The sequence below is a fragment of the Myotis daubentonii genome, chromosome 17 (genome assembly GCF_963259705.1).
Source record: "Myotis daubentonii chromosome 17, mMyoDau2.1, whole genome shotgun sequence".
NCBI classification, from domain to species: Eukaryota; Metazoa; Chordata; class Mammalia; order Chiroptera; family Vespertilionidae; genus Myotis; species Myotis daubentonii.
In genome coordinates, this window is record NC_081856.1 from 29,168,825 (window position 1) to 29,184,012 (window position 15,188).

The 15,188-nt window shown below is 38.2% G+C and overlaps 1 protein-coding gene across 4 annotated transcripts in view; it reads right to left on the bottom strand.

Annotated features, from left to right (window-relative positions):
* The window catches only part of COL14A1 (collagen type XIV alpha 1 chain), a 178,020-nt gene that overhangs the window by 148,053 nt on the left and 14,779 nt on the right, over positions 1–15,188 (bottom strand). For all 4 annotated transcript variants that reach the window (XM_059671813.1, XM_059671814.1, XM_059671812.1 and 1 more), the window contains exons 2-4: positions 14,803–14,928; positions 7,726–7,842; positions 3,461–3,604 (exon numbers count right to left, since the gene is read on the bottom strand). In XM_059671813.1, coding sequence (XP_059527796.1) covers positions 3,461–3,604; positions 7,726–7,842; positions 14,803–14,890 — 349 coding nt within the window. In that variant the 5' untranslated portion in view covers positions 14,891–14,928. The remainder of the gene's footprint in view (positions 1–3,460; positions 3,605–7,725; positions 7,843–14,802; positions 14,929–15,188) is intronic.

The window sequence follows — 15,188 nt, forward strand, 5'->3', positions numbered from 1 at the left end:
GGCAGGGCTAGGTGAAAAAGGTGATGGAATTAAGCAAAAAATAAAAAACAGCTCATAGACATAGACAACAGTATGGTGATTTCCAGACTTTGAAAGACAAGCAAGATTTTGCAGGCAGAGATAGGCAAAATGCCATTCTAAGTGGAGTGAGGGAGGTAGAAGAGGGAAATAGGGGAATTAATGGTGATAGAAGGAGACTTGACTTTGGGTGGTGAACACAAACCCACAATACAAATGATACACAAATGATATATTAAAAAAACAGTACATTTGAGCCCAGCCAGTATGGATCAGTGGTTGAGCATCTACCCATGAACCAAGAGGTCACGGGATCGATATCCGGTCAGGGTACATGCCTGGGTTGTGGGCTCCATCCCCTGTAGGGGCCACGCAGGAGACAGCCAACTGATGTTTCTCTCTAATTGTTGTTTCTATTTCTCTATCCCTCTCCCTCTCTCTCTAAAAGAAATATCAATAAAATACAATATTATTGACAATATTCCCAAGTTATACATTATATTCCTGTGACTTATTTAATTTATAACTGGATGTTTGTACCTCTTAGTCCCCTAAACCTTTTCACACATCCCCCAATCCACACTCCCCTCTGGAAACCACCAGTTTGTTCTTTGTATCTATGAGTCTGTTTCTGTTTTGTTTTGTTTGTTCATTTGTGTTTTTTTAGATTGCACATATAAGTGAAATCATATGATATTTGACTTATTTCACTTAGCATTAAGTCCACCCATGTTGTCCAAATAGCAAGATTTCATTTTTTTATGGCTGAGTAATATTTCAGTGTGTGTGTGTGTGTGTGTGTGTGTGTGTGTGTGTGTGTTTTCTTTATCTACCAATGGACACTTAGGCTGCTTCCATATCTTGCTATTATAAATAACAGTGCAATGAAGATAGGGGTGCATAATTCTTTTAGAATTAGTGTTTCTGTTTTCTTCAGATAGATACTCAGATATGGAACTGCTGGGTTATATGGAACACCCCATTCTTTAAATTCTTTTTTCGCTCGGGTTTTACAAAGGCATTATCCTCAGATTTTTTGCATTCCTCTGAACCCTCCTTAACATTCTCATTCTTTGGGTCTTTTTTCTGCTTCCATTCCTAAAACATAATATACTAAATTTGCCTTGCATCTCAGTATGGCCCACCTACAATTTTATCATCTCACAAGTTTAATTCTCACCCTTCTTAAGATAATTTCCAAATCTACATCTTCAATCCTACCCACACATAGGCCATGGCCTCCGATTGCTTAAATCCTCTGTAAAAAAAAAAAAATCTGCAACTTTAATATGAGAAAAATTATGCTGAGCAGTGCGGAAAGTACAACTAGGTTTGAGAAAGAATAATTCCAAAGACTCAAGAAACATCACTGGGAAAATGACATTTGAGCCAGACTTTGAAAGATGAGCAAGATTTTGCAGGCAGAGATAAGCAAATGCCACTCCAAAGAGGAAATGGTGGCTGAAAAGAAAGTTTTCCAAAACGGGGTCATTGACCAGTCAGTAAGTGAACAAGAAAAAATAACAGTCATTTGGGCCACTAGGTCACATATAAATAAGATGTAACACATATGTCACACGAAACTGCTGTTTCCCTCACGCAGGCGGGAAATCAGTAGAAAACAGACTATAAAGCAAAGTGGCATTAATCATAATAATAGCTACTGTGCGCCTTACTATGTGCTGAACTGAGCGAACCCACACGATAGCAGGCACATGTCATCACCCCCATTCGCAGATGAGGACACTGAGGCTAGACATGGTTGAATTGTTTGGTCAAATACACACACCAGACATGCCTTTTTTTTTTTCAAAGCAAAAGGACTATTTCTTAAGCTTCCCTGTCTCATAAGATGGATTTATAAAGAATTCCATTCCCTACACAATTCCAAACCTATATTCTCAGGATTTGTCTGGATCATCATTTTCCTGGATCCACCCATGAAAATTTTCCAGGGAAGGGAAAACAGGCTTTAGCTCCATCTCACAGGGAGCAAAAATGTAACTGAAATGCAAAATGGAAAAGGAAGCCATCCAACCAAGTTACTGTAACCTCATTCTTACAAACTATTATTTGGGAAGAACTAATCTCTCTATCCTGCCAATAAAAACAACATAGCTAAAAAATATAAGCTTACATATAATTTATCCAACGAGGCAGTTAGACTGTTTCACTAAGATAATTTCAGCAGAGCTAAGTGAGCTGAAAACAAAGGCATATTCTTTTACGTGTTTAGAGTAAATAGCTGTTGGGAAACCTATTAAAGGCCACCTGTGTTTCTTAGGCCGCCCAGTCAGTGAAATCAGTAATCACAATACCTCCAGACTATTGTAAAATGATCATTTCTCCTTGTCCCTTTTACTGCTTCTCACAAACTTGAAGACAAGTTATTTTGCTTATTCATGTAGGAATGTCAGAGGCCAGAAACTGAGGCACCCTGCCAATAAGCTGAGACAGAAGGCTGTTTTATATTGAAAATGACATTAAAATCCTTTCTCTGGGCTTCCAGACAATGCAAATTTCAAAACAATGTAACATTTCAAACGTTTGTATGCCCTGCTGACAGAAGGACTTACCAATCATCTTTGTTTAGAAATTTTAAGAGGTAGGTTAAAAAAAGTTGTAGAGGTTTTTTTTTAATTAAAAAAAATCACAAAATATGTCTCATAAAACATGTATTAGAAGAGAAAGAAAAAAGGGAGGGAGAGAGAGAAAATCAGATAAACACTGCTGCACACTCAGTTCTAGAACCCATGGGTGCAGACACAGATTGGGCTGCCTCAGCGCTTTCTGCCCTATTCTAGAATGTCTCTGCATGCCCCACCCTTTCTCTGTTTGCACAACTTATTACTTAAGAACTAGTTCAAATATGAAGCCATACTCTCTTCCCAGCCCATTACTGGGGCAGGGAGAGAACCACCCTTTATAGAGTCCTGAATCTCTCTCTCTCTAAGACTTACCATGTTGCATTTGTTCACAAATCTGTTTATCACGGGACCTAGCCAACATAAATGTCAACTGATTAGTTATTGGAAAGGATTAAGTTCCCTGTTGTATAGTTTTGTTTTGTACAGACTGGATTGGCACTTACTAGGGATACTATAGAGGAGGTATATGCATCATCCATTCAGTCATTTGCTAAATATTTATTGAGCACCTATTCTATGCAAGGTAGACAAGATGTCTGGGGAAGCCTCAGCAGACATTGTCATGGATAGCTCTTGAAAACTAAAACTTAAAGAATAGTGAATGGGTGAAGCAAGAGGCAGAAGAAGAGTAATAGTGATGGAAGGAGCTCATGGAAGATTGTGCAGAATGTCTTTTAAGATCTCTTCAAATCAAAACAAGTTAGAATTTTAACCTGCTCCAATATTTACCACAGACTCAAACTCAGAGCTGGGACAGATCCCATGGCGGCACTTTAAGACCTGTAAATACGTACTTCTAAATTGACCTTGGGCTGGCTTGCTTTCTTTGTCTTTATTGTGTGCAATAAGTTGAACTGTGTAATTCTGGTCTGGCATAAGACCTTGAATTATTGCTTTTGTTGCAGTGTTCTGGAGATTCAGCTGATTGGTTTTTCCACCTATAATAAAACAGAAAGATAAATCAGTTTTAAAAAGTAGGTTAACTGTGTACATTAAGAGATTTTACTAACCATCAAGATTTTTAAAAGGGGAAGACATTTAAAAATATATATCATAGTATGTATGTGCATAGCATTTAATTTTAATATACTTTTTATTTTCATTTTCAGTTTTACTCTTTGCATGAGAAAACTTAAGCACAGGTTTCAGTTGTCTAAATTCAATAAAAACACCTTCATAAAAACCTGTCATCATAACACCCTATTGCCTTTTTACACTAGGGGAAACCATAGTACCAGATTAGAAGACAGGAAGCCGTCAACATCAGATATACTCTTCAAGGAAAGAATTTCACTTAAAAATGAAAGGGAAGATATGGGCAGACTGAATGTAATTATCTACGCTGGAATTTTTCTAATGTGAGTCAAAGCATCCTTGAAGCACTCGCAACTTAATTACCTTAAATCTGAGCATCACTGGCTCAGGATGTTGAAGGAACCACTCATTACCTGGCCACTTAAAAAGCCTGGTTCATGAAAAGATTTCAAGCCCCCATTATCTCTCCATCAAATTAGACTGACATCTAAGGCTTTCCTAAAAATGCTATGGATTAAATACTCAATCTTCTATTCAAAATTTCAAATAGACCCTTCTTCTCTAATTTCTGGCAGCATTTACTATGTCTGAGAAAAGGGAAATTAATTTAAAGCATCTGCCCCTTTAGAAGTAGTAGCAAAAAGAAAGAAGTAGCAGCAAAAAGTAGCCTGAAATTTGCTGGCTTAATAAAACATAACACAGATTATGTTTTAATCATCTATAATAATACAAGTGTTCAGACTGGACAGCCGAACAACCTTCTGGACATCCTTCCGGAGGAAGCCACGGTGGTGGGGGCCAAGGCAGAGGCGGTTAGGGATGATCAGGCAGGCAGGTGAGTGGTTAGAGGCAATCAGGAAGACAGGCAGAGGCAGTTAGGGGAGATCAGGAAAACAGGCAGGCAAGCACTTAGGGGCAATCAGGCAGGCATGGATCAGACCTAAACCAGCAGTTGGACATCCCCGAGGGGTCCCGGATTGTGAGAGGGTATAGGCCGGGCTGAGGGACACACCCCCACCCCATGCACAAATTTCATGCACGGGGCCTCTAGTATTCTAATAAAAATTAATGACATTAAGTCTGAAATGCCATGCTACTATCATCCATGCCTCCTACTACACAAAGGCAGAACTGAGCCTTTCTCTTGTCAAAACCCATTTCCTTAAATGCATTTGTGTCCGAGATGTTAAGTTTTGGTTTCATGAACTTCTATCAATCAAAACTCATCTACAACAAAAAAAAATTATCTTAGAAAACTGTGCATTAGAATCCCTCTCTGAGAGGCATAGGGTGTATTCTTTTAAAGGCTTTGAGAATCCTGCAATAAAAAAGCTTTAAACTCTGTTTAAAAAATCACTCCTCAAATTTATTTGACCATTAAACTATTTGGTTGTATAATAGCTATTAGCATCCTGCAGGGTACTGGGGAATACACTTTAGGAGAAATTAGTATAAAAAATACTTGGAACATGTCTTGTAGTGCTAAAATATCTACAAACACTTTATGACTAGATGTACTTACTACCCTTTATTTTATTTTATTTTTTGTATTTGCGGACATTTTAATGAACTTCCCACCATGTAGCTTCAAGCTACCAGGACACAGGCTCTACCAACACCCTGACTCTTCTCCTCAGCTCTCTGCTAAAGAATTTGGCCTTCACAATGACAGGCTGCTTTGCGAGCTTTCCCTTCCCCGGAACTTTGTAGTAGCCCAATTGCACCACATCAATGATAGGAGCAGCTCCAGTCTTGCTTTTGGCAGCATTTCCCCGTGTCTGCTCACTGACCAGGGTCCACAGTTTATCAAGGTTGACAGTTGGGCAGAAGCTCTGGTTCCTCTTTAAGTGGTAATGCCTCATACCAACTTTCCCAAAGTAACCTGGCGAAGGTGATCCTGTGATGATGCGAGCCACCAGCATTACCTCAGCCCCCCGGCTGCCTCCTGTGCTTGCCAATGTGGCCATGGCCATGGCTCACGCGGCCCCGAAGTTTTCAGGTCTTCCTCAGTCTGGAAGGCATGTTGTTAAGAGGGAGGCTCTTGCGAAGTCTCTCGAGGTAGGGCCTTGCTACCCTTTTTATTTACTCAATTTATTTTATGTTTGATCAAGGAGATGCCAGAGTGTCAAGACTGTCTTATTCAATTGGGAAGGACATTAGGTCACTGAGGAAAACAAACCCAGTATTCACAAAGAAATAATTTGCTTCCATCCTCAACTTTTATTTTGTCACTGGAGGTGTGGGAGCAAGAGTAGGAGATCTTTTGTTCCTCAGTGGCACCTGCTTGGGGTGCTTCATAGTTTGGTATGATCAGCAATTAATCAGGAAAAGTTAACACACTGATGACCTGGATAAAAAATTTACCTTTCAAAATCGGACATGGGAAATTCTCAGTGGTACCACATATTAGCAATTAATATTTTGACCTTTAGAGTCATACTAATGTTCAAGAATCTCTTACACTGAAATTTCCCAGAATGGCTTAATTTAGAAAACAAGCTATATTTTTTAAAGTCAGAGTTATTTCAAAATTGGGCTATGCTCCAAAAGGAAAACTCTGGACCAAACAGAGTTTGAGAAGAAAATATTGCTTTCTACAAGTGAGTCACTTTGTCAGCCCACGTGGGGAAAGCTGCCATCTGGTAGCACTAAACCCAAAGTCATTCCAAGAAGCCTATGTATAATATTTGTCAACAAAAAGGTTACTTTTTAGTCACACAGCAGGAAGCCAGGTATTCTATCTGCTTGTTGTTTTGAAATTTTAAATCAGCTTTCAAGTTAGAGGTCCAGTCTTATGAACAACACACCATCTGTCTGCCTGATTAAATGAGTTGGGCAAAGGTCTCCAATGGAAAAGTAGTCCACCTCCACATAGCCCTCTTTATCACCAATAAAGGAAAAAATATTATGTTTATATAAATATTCATTATACAAATATGTTATTATTGAGTATTTATTATGTACTATATGAAAATGGATCCTAGCCCTAGCTGGATTGGCTCAGTGGATAGAGCATCAGACTGCAGACTGAAAGGTCCCAGGTTTGATTCCGGTCAAGGGAACATGCCTGGGTTGCGGGCTTGATCCCCAGTTGGGGATGTGCAGGAGGCAGCCAATCAATGATTCTCTTTCATCATTGATATTTCTATCTCTCTCTCCCTCTCCCTTCCTCTCTGAAATCAATAAAAATATATTAAAAAAGAAAATGGATCCTAGAAGAAATGAGAGCTGACAGATATATGAAAGAGAATCTTTTACATAACTATTTTATCTTCATGATCAATAAATTTAACTTTGCTTTTCCTGCTTTAATTTATCACTTATTTTTATAATATCTACTTAGCTTATATAATTTTAATTTATAATTGCTGAATATATTCTATCAAGTTAATTAATCACAATGTACTCAGCCAGTCACAACTGTTGGTCATCAGATATAGGGTATTTTATTTTATTTTATTTTTGTCAATCCTTACCCAAGGACATTTTTTTTTCCATTGACTTTTAGAGAGAGTGGAAGGGAGGGTGAAAGAGAGAAACACCAATATGAGAAAGACACATTGAATGGTTGCCTCCTGCTTGCACCCCAACCCGGGCTGGGGATCCAGCCTGCAACCAAGGTACATGCCCTTGACCAGAACTGAATGAGAGACCCTTCATTCCAAGGGCCAGTGCTCTAACCACTGAGAAAAACTGGCTAGGGCCAGATGTATGATATTTTTTTAAGTGTCCTTAGAACGAAAGTATTCACCTTATGTTGAAACAGACATGTTAAGAATTTTTGATAGCCTGGAAATTTCGCCTGAGGAGAACTAGCGGGAGGGGGTGGGGGCGTGGGCAATGGTCCTTCTTTGGACTTTGGGAATATTACTTTCTTAATTAGAAGGTAAGATGTCAAGCTCAAATATTAAATTAATAAAAAATACTCTCAGATGCTTTTAAAGCAACATTTAGCACTACACATTTTTAGTTACCTATGTGTACAGATTGCTATACTCTACAAAACACAGTTGATAGTTTTTACCTGAGGCTGGAGTCACAAGAAGTTTGTATCCACCAAATTTCCCTCTTGGAGCCTTCCATGAAATCTGTATACTATCATGAGATAACACATTATATCTTAATCGTGTGGGTGGAGCCACTGTAAAGGAAAAACAAAAAATGATTAAATGTTGAAACATTAAAACCACCATTTAAGGTAAACTGCAAAGTCAACGTAATATATTCAAAGTACATAAGACTTCTTCAGCCTCAAAATGTGCTCTTTCGACAACCCCATTAATGAATTAATCCGTTTGCAAAACAACACAAACCTAAGAGCATTTGTTTCTTACTCAAGAGATGAGCATTTGTCAAACAGTACAGACCTCGTGACAAAGAATTATAACTTAGGGTTAGAATTTAATACTCTAACCTAGTTTAAAAATTGAAGCCACTCTTGTAAAATGCTTTCACTATGTTACAAGGATGATTTTTTCTTCTCGAAACATGTGAGCTGTGTTAGTCAACTAACTCTAGTAGGACCTGTTTTATGCCTTTAGGTTTTTCACTTTAGTAAGCCAATATTCGTTATAATGGGATCATTTAAGAAGACTGTTATGGACATGTGATAGTCATGAGATCTTCATTTAAAACCACTTGAGAAAAAAATTGTAAAGAACCAAAATTTTTTTTAAAAAGACCAAATACAAGATAATTATGTTTTACAAACTTTGATTTATCCTTCAAGTGTACCTGATTTATACCTTTCAGAATGATACACAGCACATGGTCAGGAATCATTCCAGTATATTTCATCTGTTCTGATAGCTCACAAAATGGGTAGGTCTATATTACATTTTGTGTAACTCTTTTGAACTTCAAAACATATTTTTTGAATGAGATATCAATGTTACAGAATTTCAAAAGAAATTATATAATATCTACATTGGTTTGTCAAAAGAAAAAAAGGCTAATGCTTAACAGAAAAATTTAGCACTTATTACCCACTTTTATGCCCAGCCTTTCTTTCTCACTTTAGGAGACAGAGTGTGGGGAAAGGAAGCAAACACTCTTCTTTTTTATTGAATTTATTGGGATGACACTGGTTAATAAAATTATTTAGATTTCAGGTGTACAATTCTGTATTATATCATCTATATATTGTATCGTGTGTTCACCACCCCAAATCAAATCAGGTCTCCTTCCATCACCATTTACCCTTCCTTTACCTTCTTCTACCTCCCCTCACCCCCCTTTCCCACTGGTTATCACCATACTGTTGTCTGTGTTTATGAATTTTTATGGGTTTTTGCTTAATCCCTTCACCTTTTTCACCCAGCCCTCCTACCCACTCCCATGACAGCAGGTATGCAGTTTGAGCATTGATGTGATTTCCAGTTCTGTCACTTAGATAACCTTGAGCCAGTGACTGTTTCTCCCAAAGCCTTATTTTTTGTAAGGTGGCAGCAATACTTTCTGCCCATGATAGATGACATTAAACATGACAATGGATATAACACACTATAATAGGTGGTCAATAAATGTTGGCTTCCCTTCCCCATTATACCATCATCTAATGGGTAATCTCAGAAGTTCATTTAATCCTCACAAAAAAATGCATCGCCACCTCAATTTTATATATAAGGAAACCAAGGAGAAGCAAAGAGACTTGCCCAAGTTCACATTCTGGTGAATGACAATTTCTGACCACACACAAAATGCTGTTTCTTTGGGAGGAGATCCATATTAAGAAGTCACTCTTCACTGAGCTAGATGAATGAGTAATTCACTCCCCTACAAACTATCCACTCATCTGAAAGCAGTAAGCACAGAAGGGCACAATTTTAAGAGCACCATTCTCTTTCTCATTGGCCTTTTCGACCTCTCAGTAGAGAATTCCAGCCATGCAAAACAAGACATTAGCTTCCCATTCTCAATTTGACATGAATGGAAGAGTTTACATTTCTCTGGATTGTGGGAATATACAGATTCCTCATAAGAACAATGACTTTGAAATAGAAGAGGAAGGTGGTTAACGTGAACATTTGGATGAAGAGAGAAACTATTATTTTGCATAGTCTGAAACTCGGGGAGAAAAACCTATGTATAGACAGGTTCTTATTACTTATGGAAGAAAAATAAAAGTAAAAATTTGAACAACATATCCAGTTTCTGAGCCATATCTTTTCAGTGGGCCGATAGCCATCATGGGCCAAGCTTATTGCAAAGTTTTGCATGAATGCACTGATGAAAGAAAGCTGGAGGGCCTGGGAGCCATCAGGTGGAAGAGGATAACTAGCAGGATGGAGGCGTCAGTCCAGGCGGTTCCAAGAGGGTCAACCAATTCTGTCAGCACCCCGGGAATGCTGACATCTCAAGGAGGGCAAAGACGTTAACAACATTCGGGCCTCCTAGGTTAAAAATTAGAAATCTTTATAGCCCTTTCTACCCAGGCTGCAGTTCTTTAAAGGTGGTCTGAGTTTATAGCCTGTTGTTTATAGCTAACCTTCTGAACCTAATGAGAACGTAATGAGGATAACCCTGACCATGCCCTGACACCAGAGCATGCTCGACAACACCGACAGTGCTCCAGAAACCAGAGTGGCACTGGCTTCCACCGAAGTACTCAGAGAAATGAATTGGGAAGCAAAACCTTCGTTATATTCAAATCCATCAATATTCAACCCTTTAAACAATTTACAAATGATTCGTATGATCGCAGTCCCATTACAACTGCTAGCAAATAGCAATACCAGCATTTTCTTTTATCAAGGGACCACATCTATTGCCTATGTAAGCATAAATGCTCTCAAAATCATTAAAAGAAAATGCTGGAGCCCTAGCTGGCTTGGCTCAGTGGATAGAGCGTCAGCCTGTGGACCCAAGCAGGGTCCCAGGTTTGATTCCAGTCAAGGGCATGTACCTCAGTTGTAGACTTATTCCCCTTCTCCCCTCCCCGTTCGGGCCCTGGTCAGGGCTCACGCAGGAGGCAACCAATCGATGTGTTTCTCTCACATAGATGTTTCTCTGTCTTTCCCTCTCTCTTCCACTCTCCCTAAAAATCAATGGAAAAATATCCTTGGGCGAGGATTAACAAAATAAAAGTTATGAATAAATAAATAGAAAATCTTAGACACACAGTTCACATTTCCTTTATTTTTTTTTTATTTTTTTTTTGCCTTTAGGGGGAAACACTGAAAAGAAGAAATGCTAGTGAAGAAAGAAAGAAGCATGAGGTCAGATTTATGAACGTCACAGTTAGCTCCTTCTTCCCTGTATAGGAGGCGCTGGGGCTCATTCCGAAGCCAGGGCAGCAAGATTGACAGCAACACTGTAAGTCCACTGGAGAAATAATTGTTCTTATCTCATGGGACAAAAACTTATGCATATTTAATACCAGACCCACGATTTTTCTTTTTGTGAGCACAAAGCTTCTATACATATACTTAAATTGCAGCAATTATAAATGCTTGCATGAACTTGACTCAAAGGCCTAAGCTTTTTTAAAAGACCATTATAAACTTTTGAACAATAATAGATACAGAGGCAGAGCTGCCTCAAACAGATTGTCAAACTGCAGTGGGAAGGCCGGGGAGGGTTGGGGGGCAGGAGGTAGGGGGGTAAGAGATCAACTATAGGACTTGTATGCATGCATATAAGCATAACCAATGGACATAAGACACTGGGGAATAGGGGAGGCTAGGGGACTGTCTAGGGCGGGGGGATAAAATGGACACATATGTAATACCCTTTGTAATACTTTAAGCAATAAAAAAATTAAAAAAAAAAATCAAGTGTAAAGCCTGATGTCTGGCCCACACCAAGAACCAAGAGCAAGCCAACAAACTCATTCTTTGTATGGTGAAGTCAGACTTCCTGTGTGGGATTGGGCCAAATATAACATTTGTGAATATATGCACTTCATCCCAGAGGAGGTTTGAGGAGGAAGACCAAGGAGGGTCCATTGGATATCTTCTTCTCTAGGATTAGGCTTGTTACTTCCCTCTTTTTAAGAGGGAAGATTTTCTTTAAACCTCAAGAATTTCATTGCAATAATTCTCATAGAAGTCAAATCTTATGGGCAAAAAAGGAACGTTTATGTGTTTACATTGAAGCTTCACTGTTATCCAGTACTTTGGAAATTTTATTCATAATATGACTATTTATTAAAGGGCTACTAGTAATTCTCTGTCCTCCCTTTTTTCTTTTCCTCCTTTCTTCCTACCTTTCTTTCCTCCTTCTTCCCTTCTTCCTTCCTTTTTTAATGTTAACTCAACTCAACTGAAATCTTGCTGTTTTGACAAGTGACAACCTATGCAAAGGTTTGCTTCCAATGAAATATTCTCATTGATTTCTTGAAACACCGCTTTTCACACAGGGACACTGAAATGCAGATCCTCTGTTCTCCACTCCCCATAATCACCTCTCCCTCTTCCTTTCCTAGCAGCACCTTGGTTTTCTTCCAAAAAACAACACTCCCTTTGCACTGCATGGGGCCCTGGCTATGCTATCAATCAGCCATCCTCCCCTGGCTCAGGGGTAGGAAGGAGGTCAGGCTGACTCGCCCAAGAATCTGTCCAAAGATGGAAGGATGGAAAATAGGTCCAGTCATTTCATTCCAAAGACATGCCCTAAAAAAAAAAAAGGTCACTACTTCTAGAAACTATATCCAGGATGTTCCCAGAATCCTATCCTTTTCAAAGTTTAATTTTATAACTTTAATTTTATGAGCTACTTCATTAGCTACAGTAAGTACATTTTTTGCTTAAATTGGCCAGAGTAAGTTTCTTTTATTTGGCACCAAACATCCCTGACTGATAGAGATGGAGCAGAATGGGCACTGAGAGCATTTTCCCCTTCAAAACATAGTGTAGGGTGCTATGTCAATGGAACAACATTATATTTATTAAGTAAAAGACCTTTAAGCAGCAGAAAAGTATTTGGCTAACTTTTCCAAATGATCTAAAAACAACCTCATACAAACAATAACAACAAAAAACCTTAGTGTTGTTGTTGTTTTTTTTAACCTCAGCCATTTTTTCAATTACATGCATTGCCCAAATGTTCCATAAATAGAAAAATTAAAAATTGAGGGAAATTTACTGTGGGATATGCTACAGGGTTCTTTTATCTTGCTGGGGACCTCATATGTTATAATTTCATGATCCATTATAAAAATGCCGAAAACAGAAGTAAGGAAAATATTCTCAACTTCCAAACATGTTTGACTACTAATAACAGCAAATAACATGTGTAAATATGTTAACACAGAGGTCTTTATAAAGTTAAATCTAGCCCCTATGCAAAGTCTCCAATTTTATGTGCTTTGAGGTTTTTAAATGACAGTTACTTTACCTTCAGCGGTTCCTTCTTGTAACCACCCAACACAAACATTGCTAGAACCAAGTACAGATTTACTGCGAAATTCTGAGAAAGTTTTGGTGCCACCATTCTGTCATGCTATACTAGTACACATTTTTTTGCCCCTGCAGCCAGCACAACATTATTTTTTCTGTGTTCCAGCTCATTTAACAATTTGTCCTAAAAAGAAGATGCTGGACTAACCCAAATACCAACAGTTATTTGAGCCAATGTGGTTTCACGTTCTCTGGAGAGGGAAAGTACTTCATAAAAAGACTCACCTGAAGACACTAGATCAGTGGTTCCCAACCTTCTGGCCCTTTAAATACAGTTCCTCATGTTGTGACCTAACCATAAAATTATTTTCGTTGCTACTTCATAACTGTAATGTTGCTACTGTTATGAATCGTAATATAAATATCTGATATGCAGGATGATCTTAGGCGACCCCTGTGAAAGGGTAGTTCGACCGCCAAAGGGGTCGCAACCCACAGGTTGAGAACCGCTGGTTTAGAGTGTGAGTTATCTAAGATTTCTATTATCACTGATTGCCACAGCTGAAAACATTCTTTCACCATAAATAAGAACATTTCTACCCAATGCATCCTTATGTGATGCATGAAGTATGGGAAATATGGTCAGTAACTCCAGTGATTTAACACTGCTTGAGCATGCAAAGAGTCGAGTTCGTTCCTTTCCAAACAAATGTGCCTCACTTTAAGGAACCAGGGTGTGGTTCTTGCATTTGACTTCTTTTACAACCTTAAATTCCAGGCATAAGACATTAACACCCCTAAAACAACTTTAGCACAGTTAGACTTCATTGCTCAGCTGATGAATGACTATTTCCACATGTTTATTTAATAATGTCACTTTGAGTACTTATACATATTATGCACTTACTTTGGAGTTTAGCATACTTTTTCTGTAAAGGGCAAGACAATAAATATTTTAGGTTCTGTGGGCTTTACAGTGTGGGTCATGACTATTCAATTTTGTCATTGCAGTGTGAAAGTAGCCACGAGCATGTATAAACAAATGCTGATTTCCAAAAAAAAAACAAAAAACCAACACACACCTTATTTACAAAAGCAAGCAGTGGGCCAAAACAACTCCTGACATACTTTAGAAAATAAATGGAAATAAAAAAATAAAAGTGCAGATCCCAATAAAACAAATACTAGATTTCAAAAACTAAGTTCAATTAAAACAACGTTAGAATTGCTTACAATGGCCTATCAGCAGCCTCTGTCAGACCCTTAGTAACTTTCAGACTATGTCCTTGGTTTTGTTTGTTTTTTAAAAAGGAGCAAAATTCAGGACCAGGTATGAAGTGGTTGGAATATTTTGCAGAAACTCTAAGAAACAAATGCATGATTGAGATATACACACATTATAGCTCCTTATTAACAACTGATTTTATAACATGCGAATTTGTGTTATTCATTAAATTTGCACAGACTGAAAAGAAACAAGTTAAGAATAAGCTGCTTAACCAATTGCCACAGATTATTATACTCAATCACTGGTGAGGCCGTCACCTTCGTCAAAGTTGTGGCACATTTTCACAATGTCAATAGTTGGTAATATTGAGTAAAAACCAGCACATAACCCTGCCTACAAACACAGTTGAAGCACGATTAGGGTAAGTTAAATAAATAAAAAAATAAACAAACAAACAAATAAATAAATAAATAACAGTAGTCAGAACCAAGAAGACTTGAGTCGCAGACCCTAATATCTTAAAGTTTTCCATTACCTTGACCCTGGACAAAGGTGCAAAAGGAAGCAATTGCCAAAAAAGCTGGAAACAGCCAGTACTGCATCTTGCACTGAAAAATCTTCATTTGACTTCTTGCTTTTCACATGGGATGCAGCACCAGGCCTGGAAACAGAGAGCACAGGGATATTGAGAAGACTGAAAATAAAGTAGTTATATGGGTCATCTAGAACAGGCAAACGAGCGAATAAGGATTAGTTTTGTCAGGAAGTAATTCATTCATTCAATAGGGCATCATATATTTCACTCAAAAGTATAAACTGATAAAAGAAAGGTGTTTCAAAAGATGCTGTAAATGGAGAGAATCACCTAAAATATTTGGAAGAGAAGTTCAGAAGGTATTTTGTGACTCTTTTGGAAGGCAT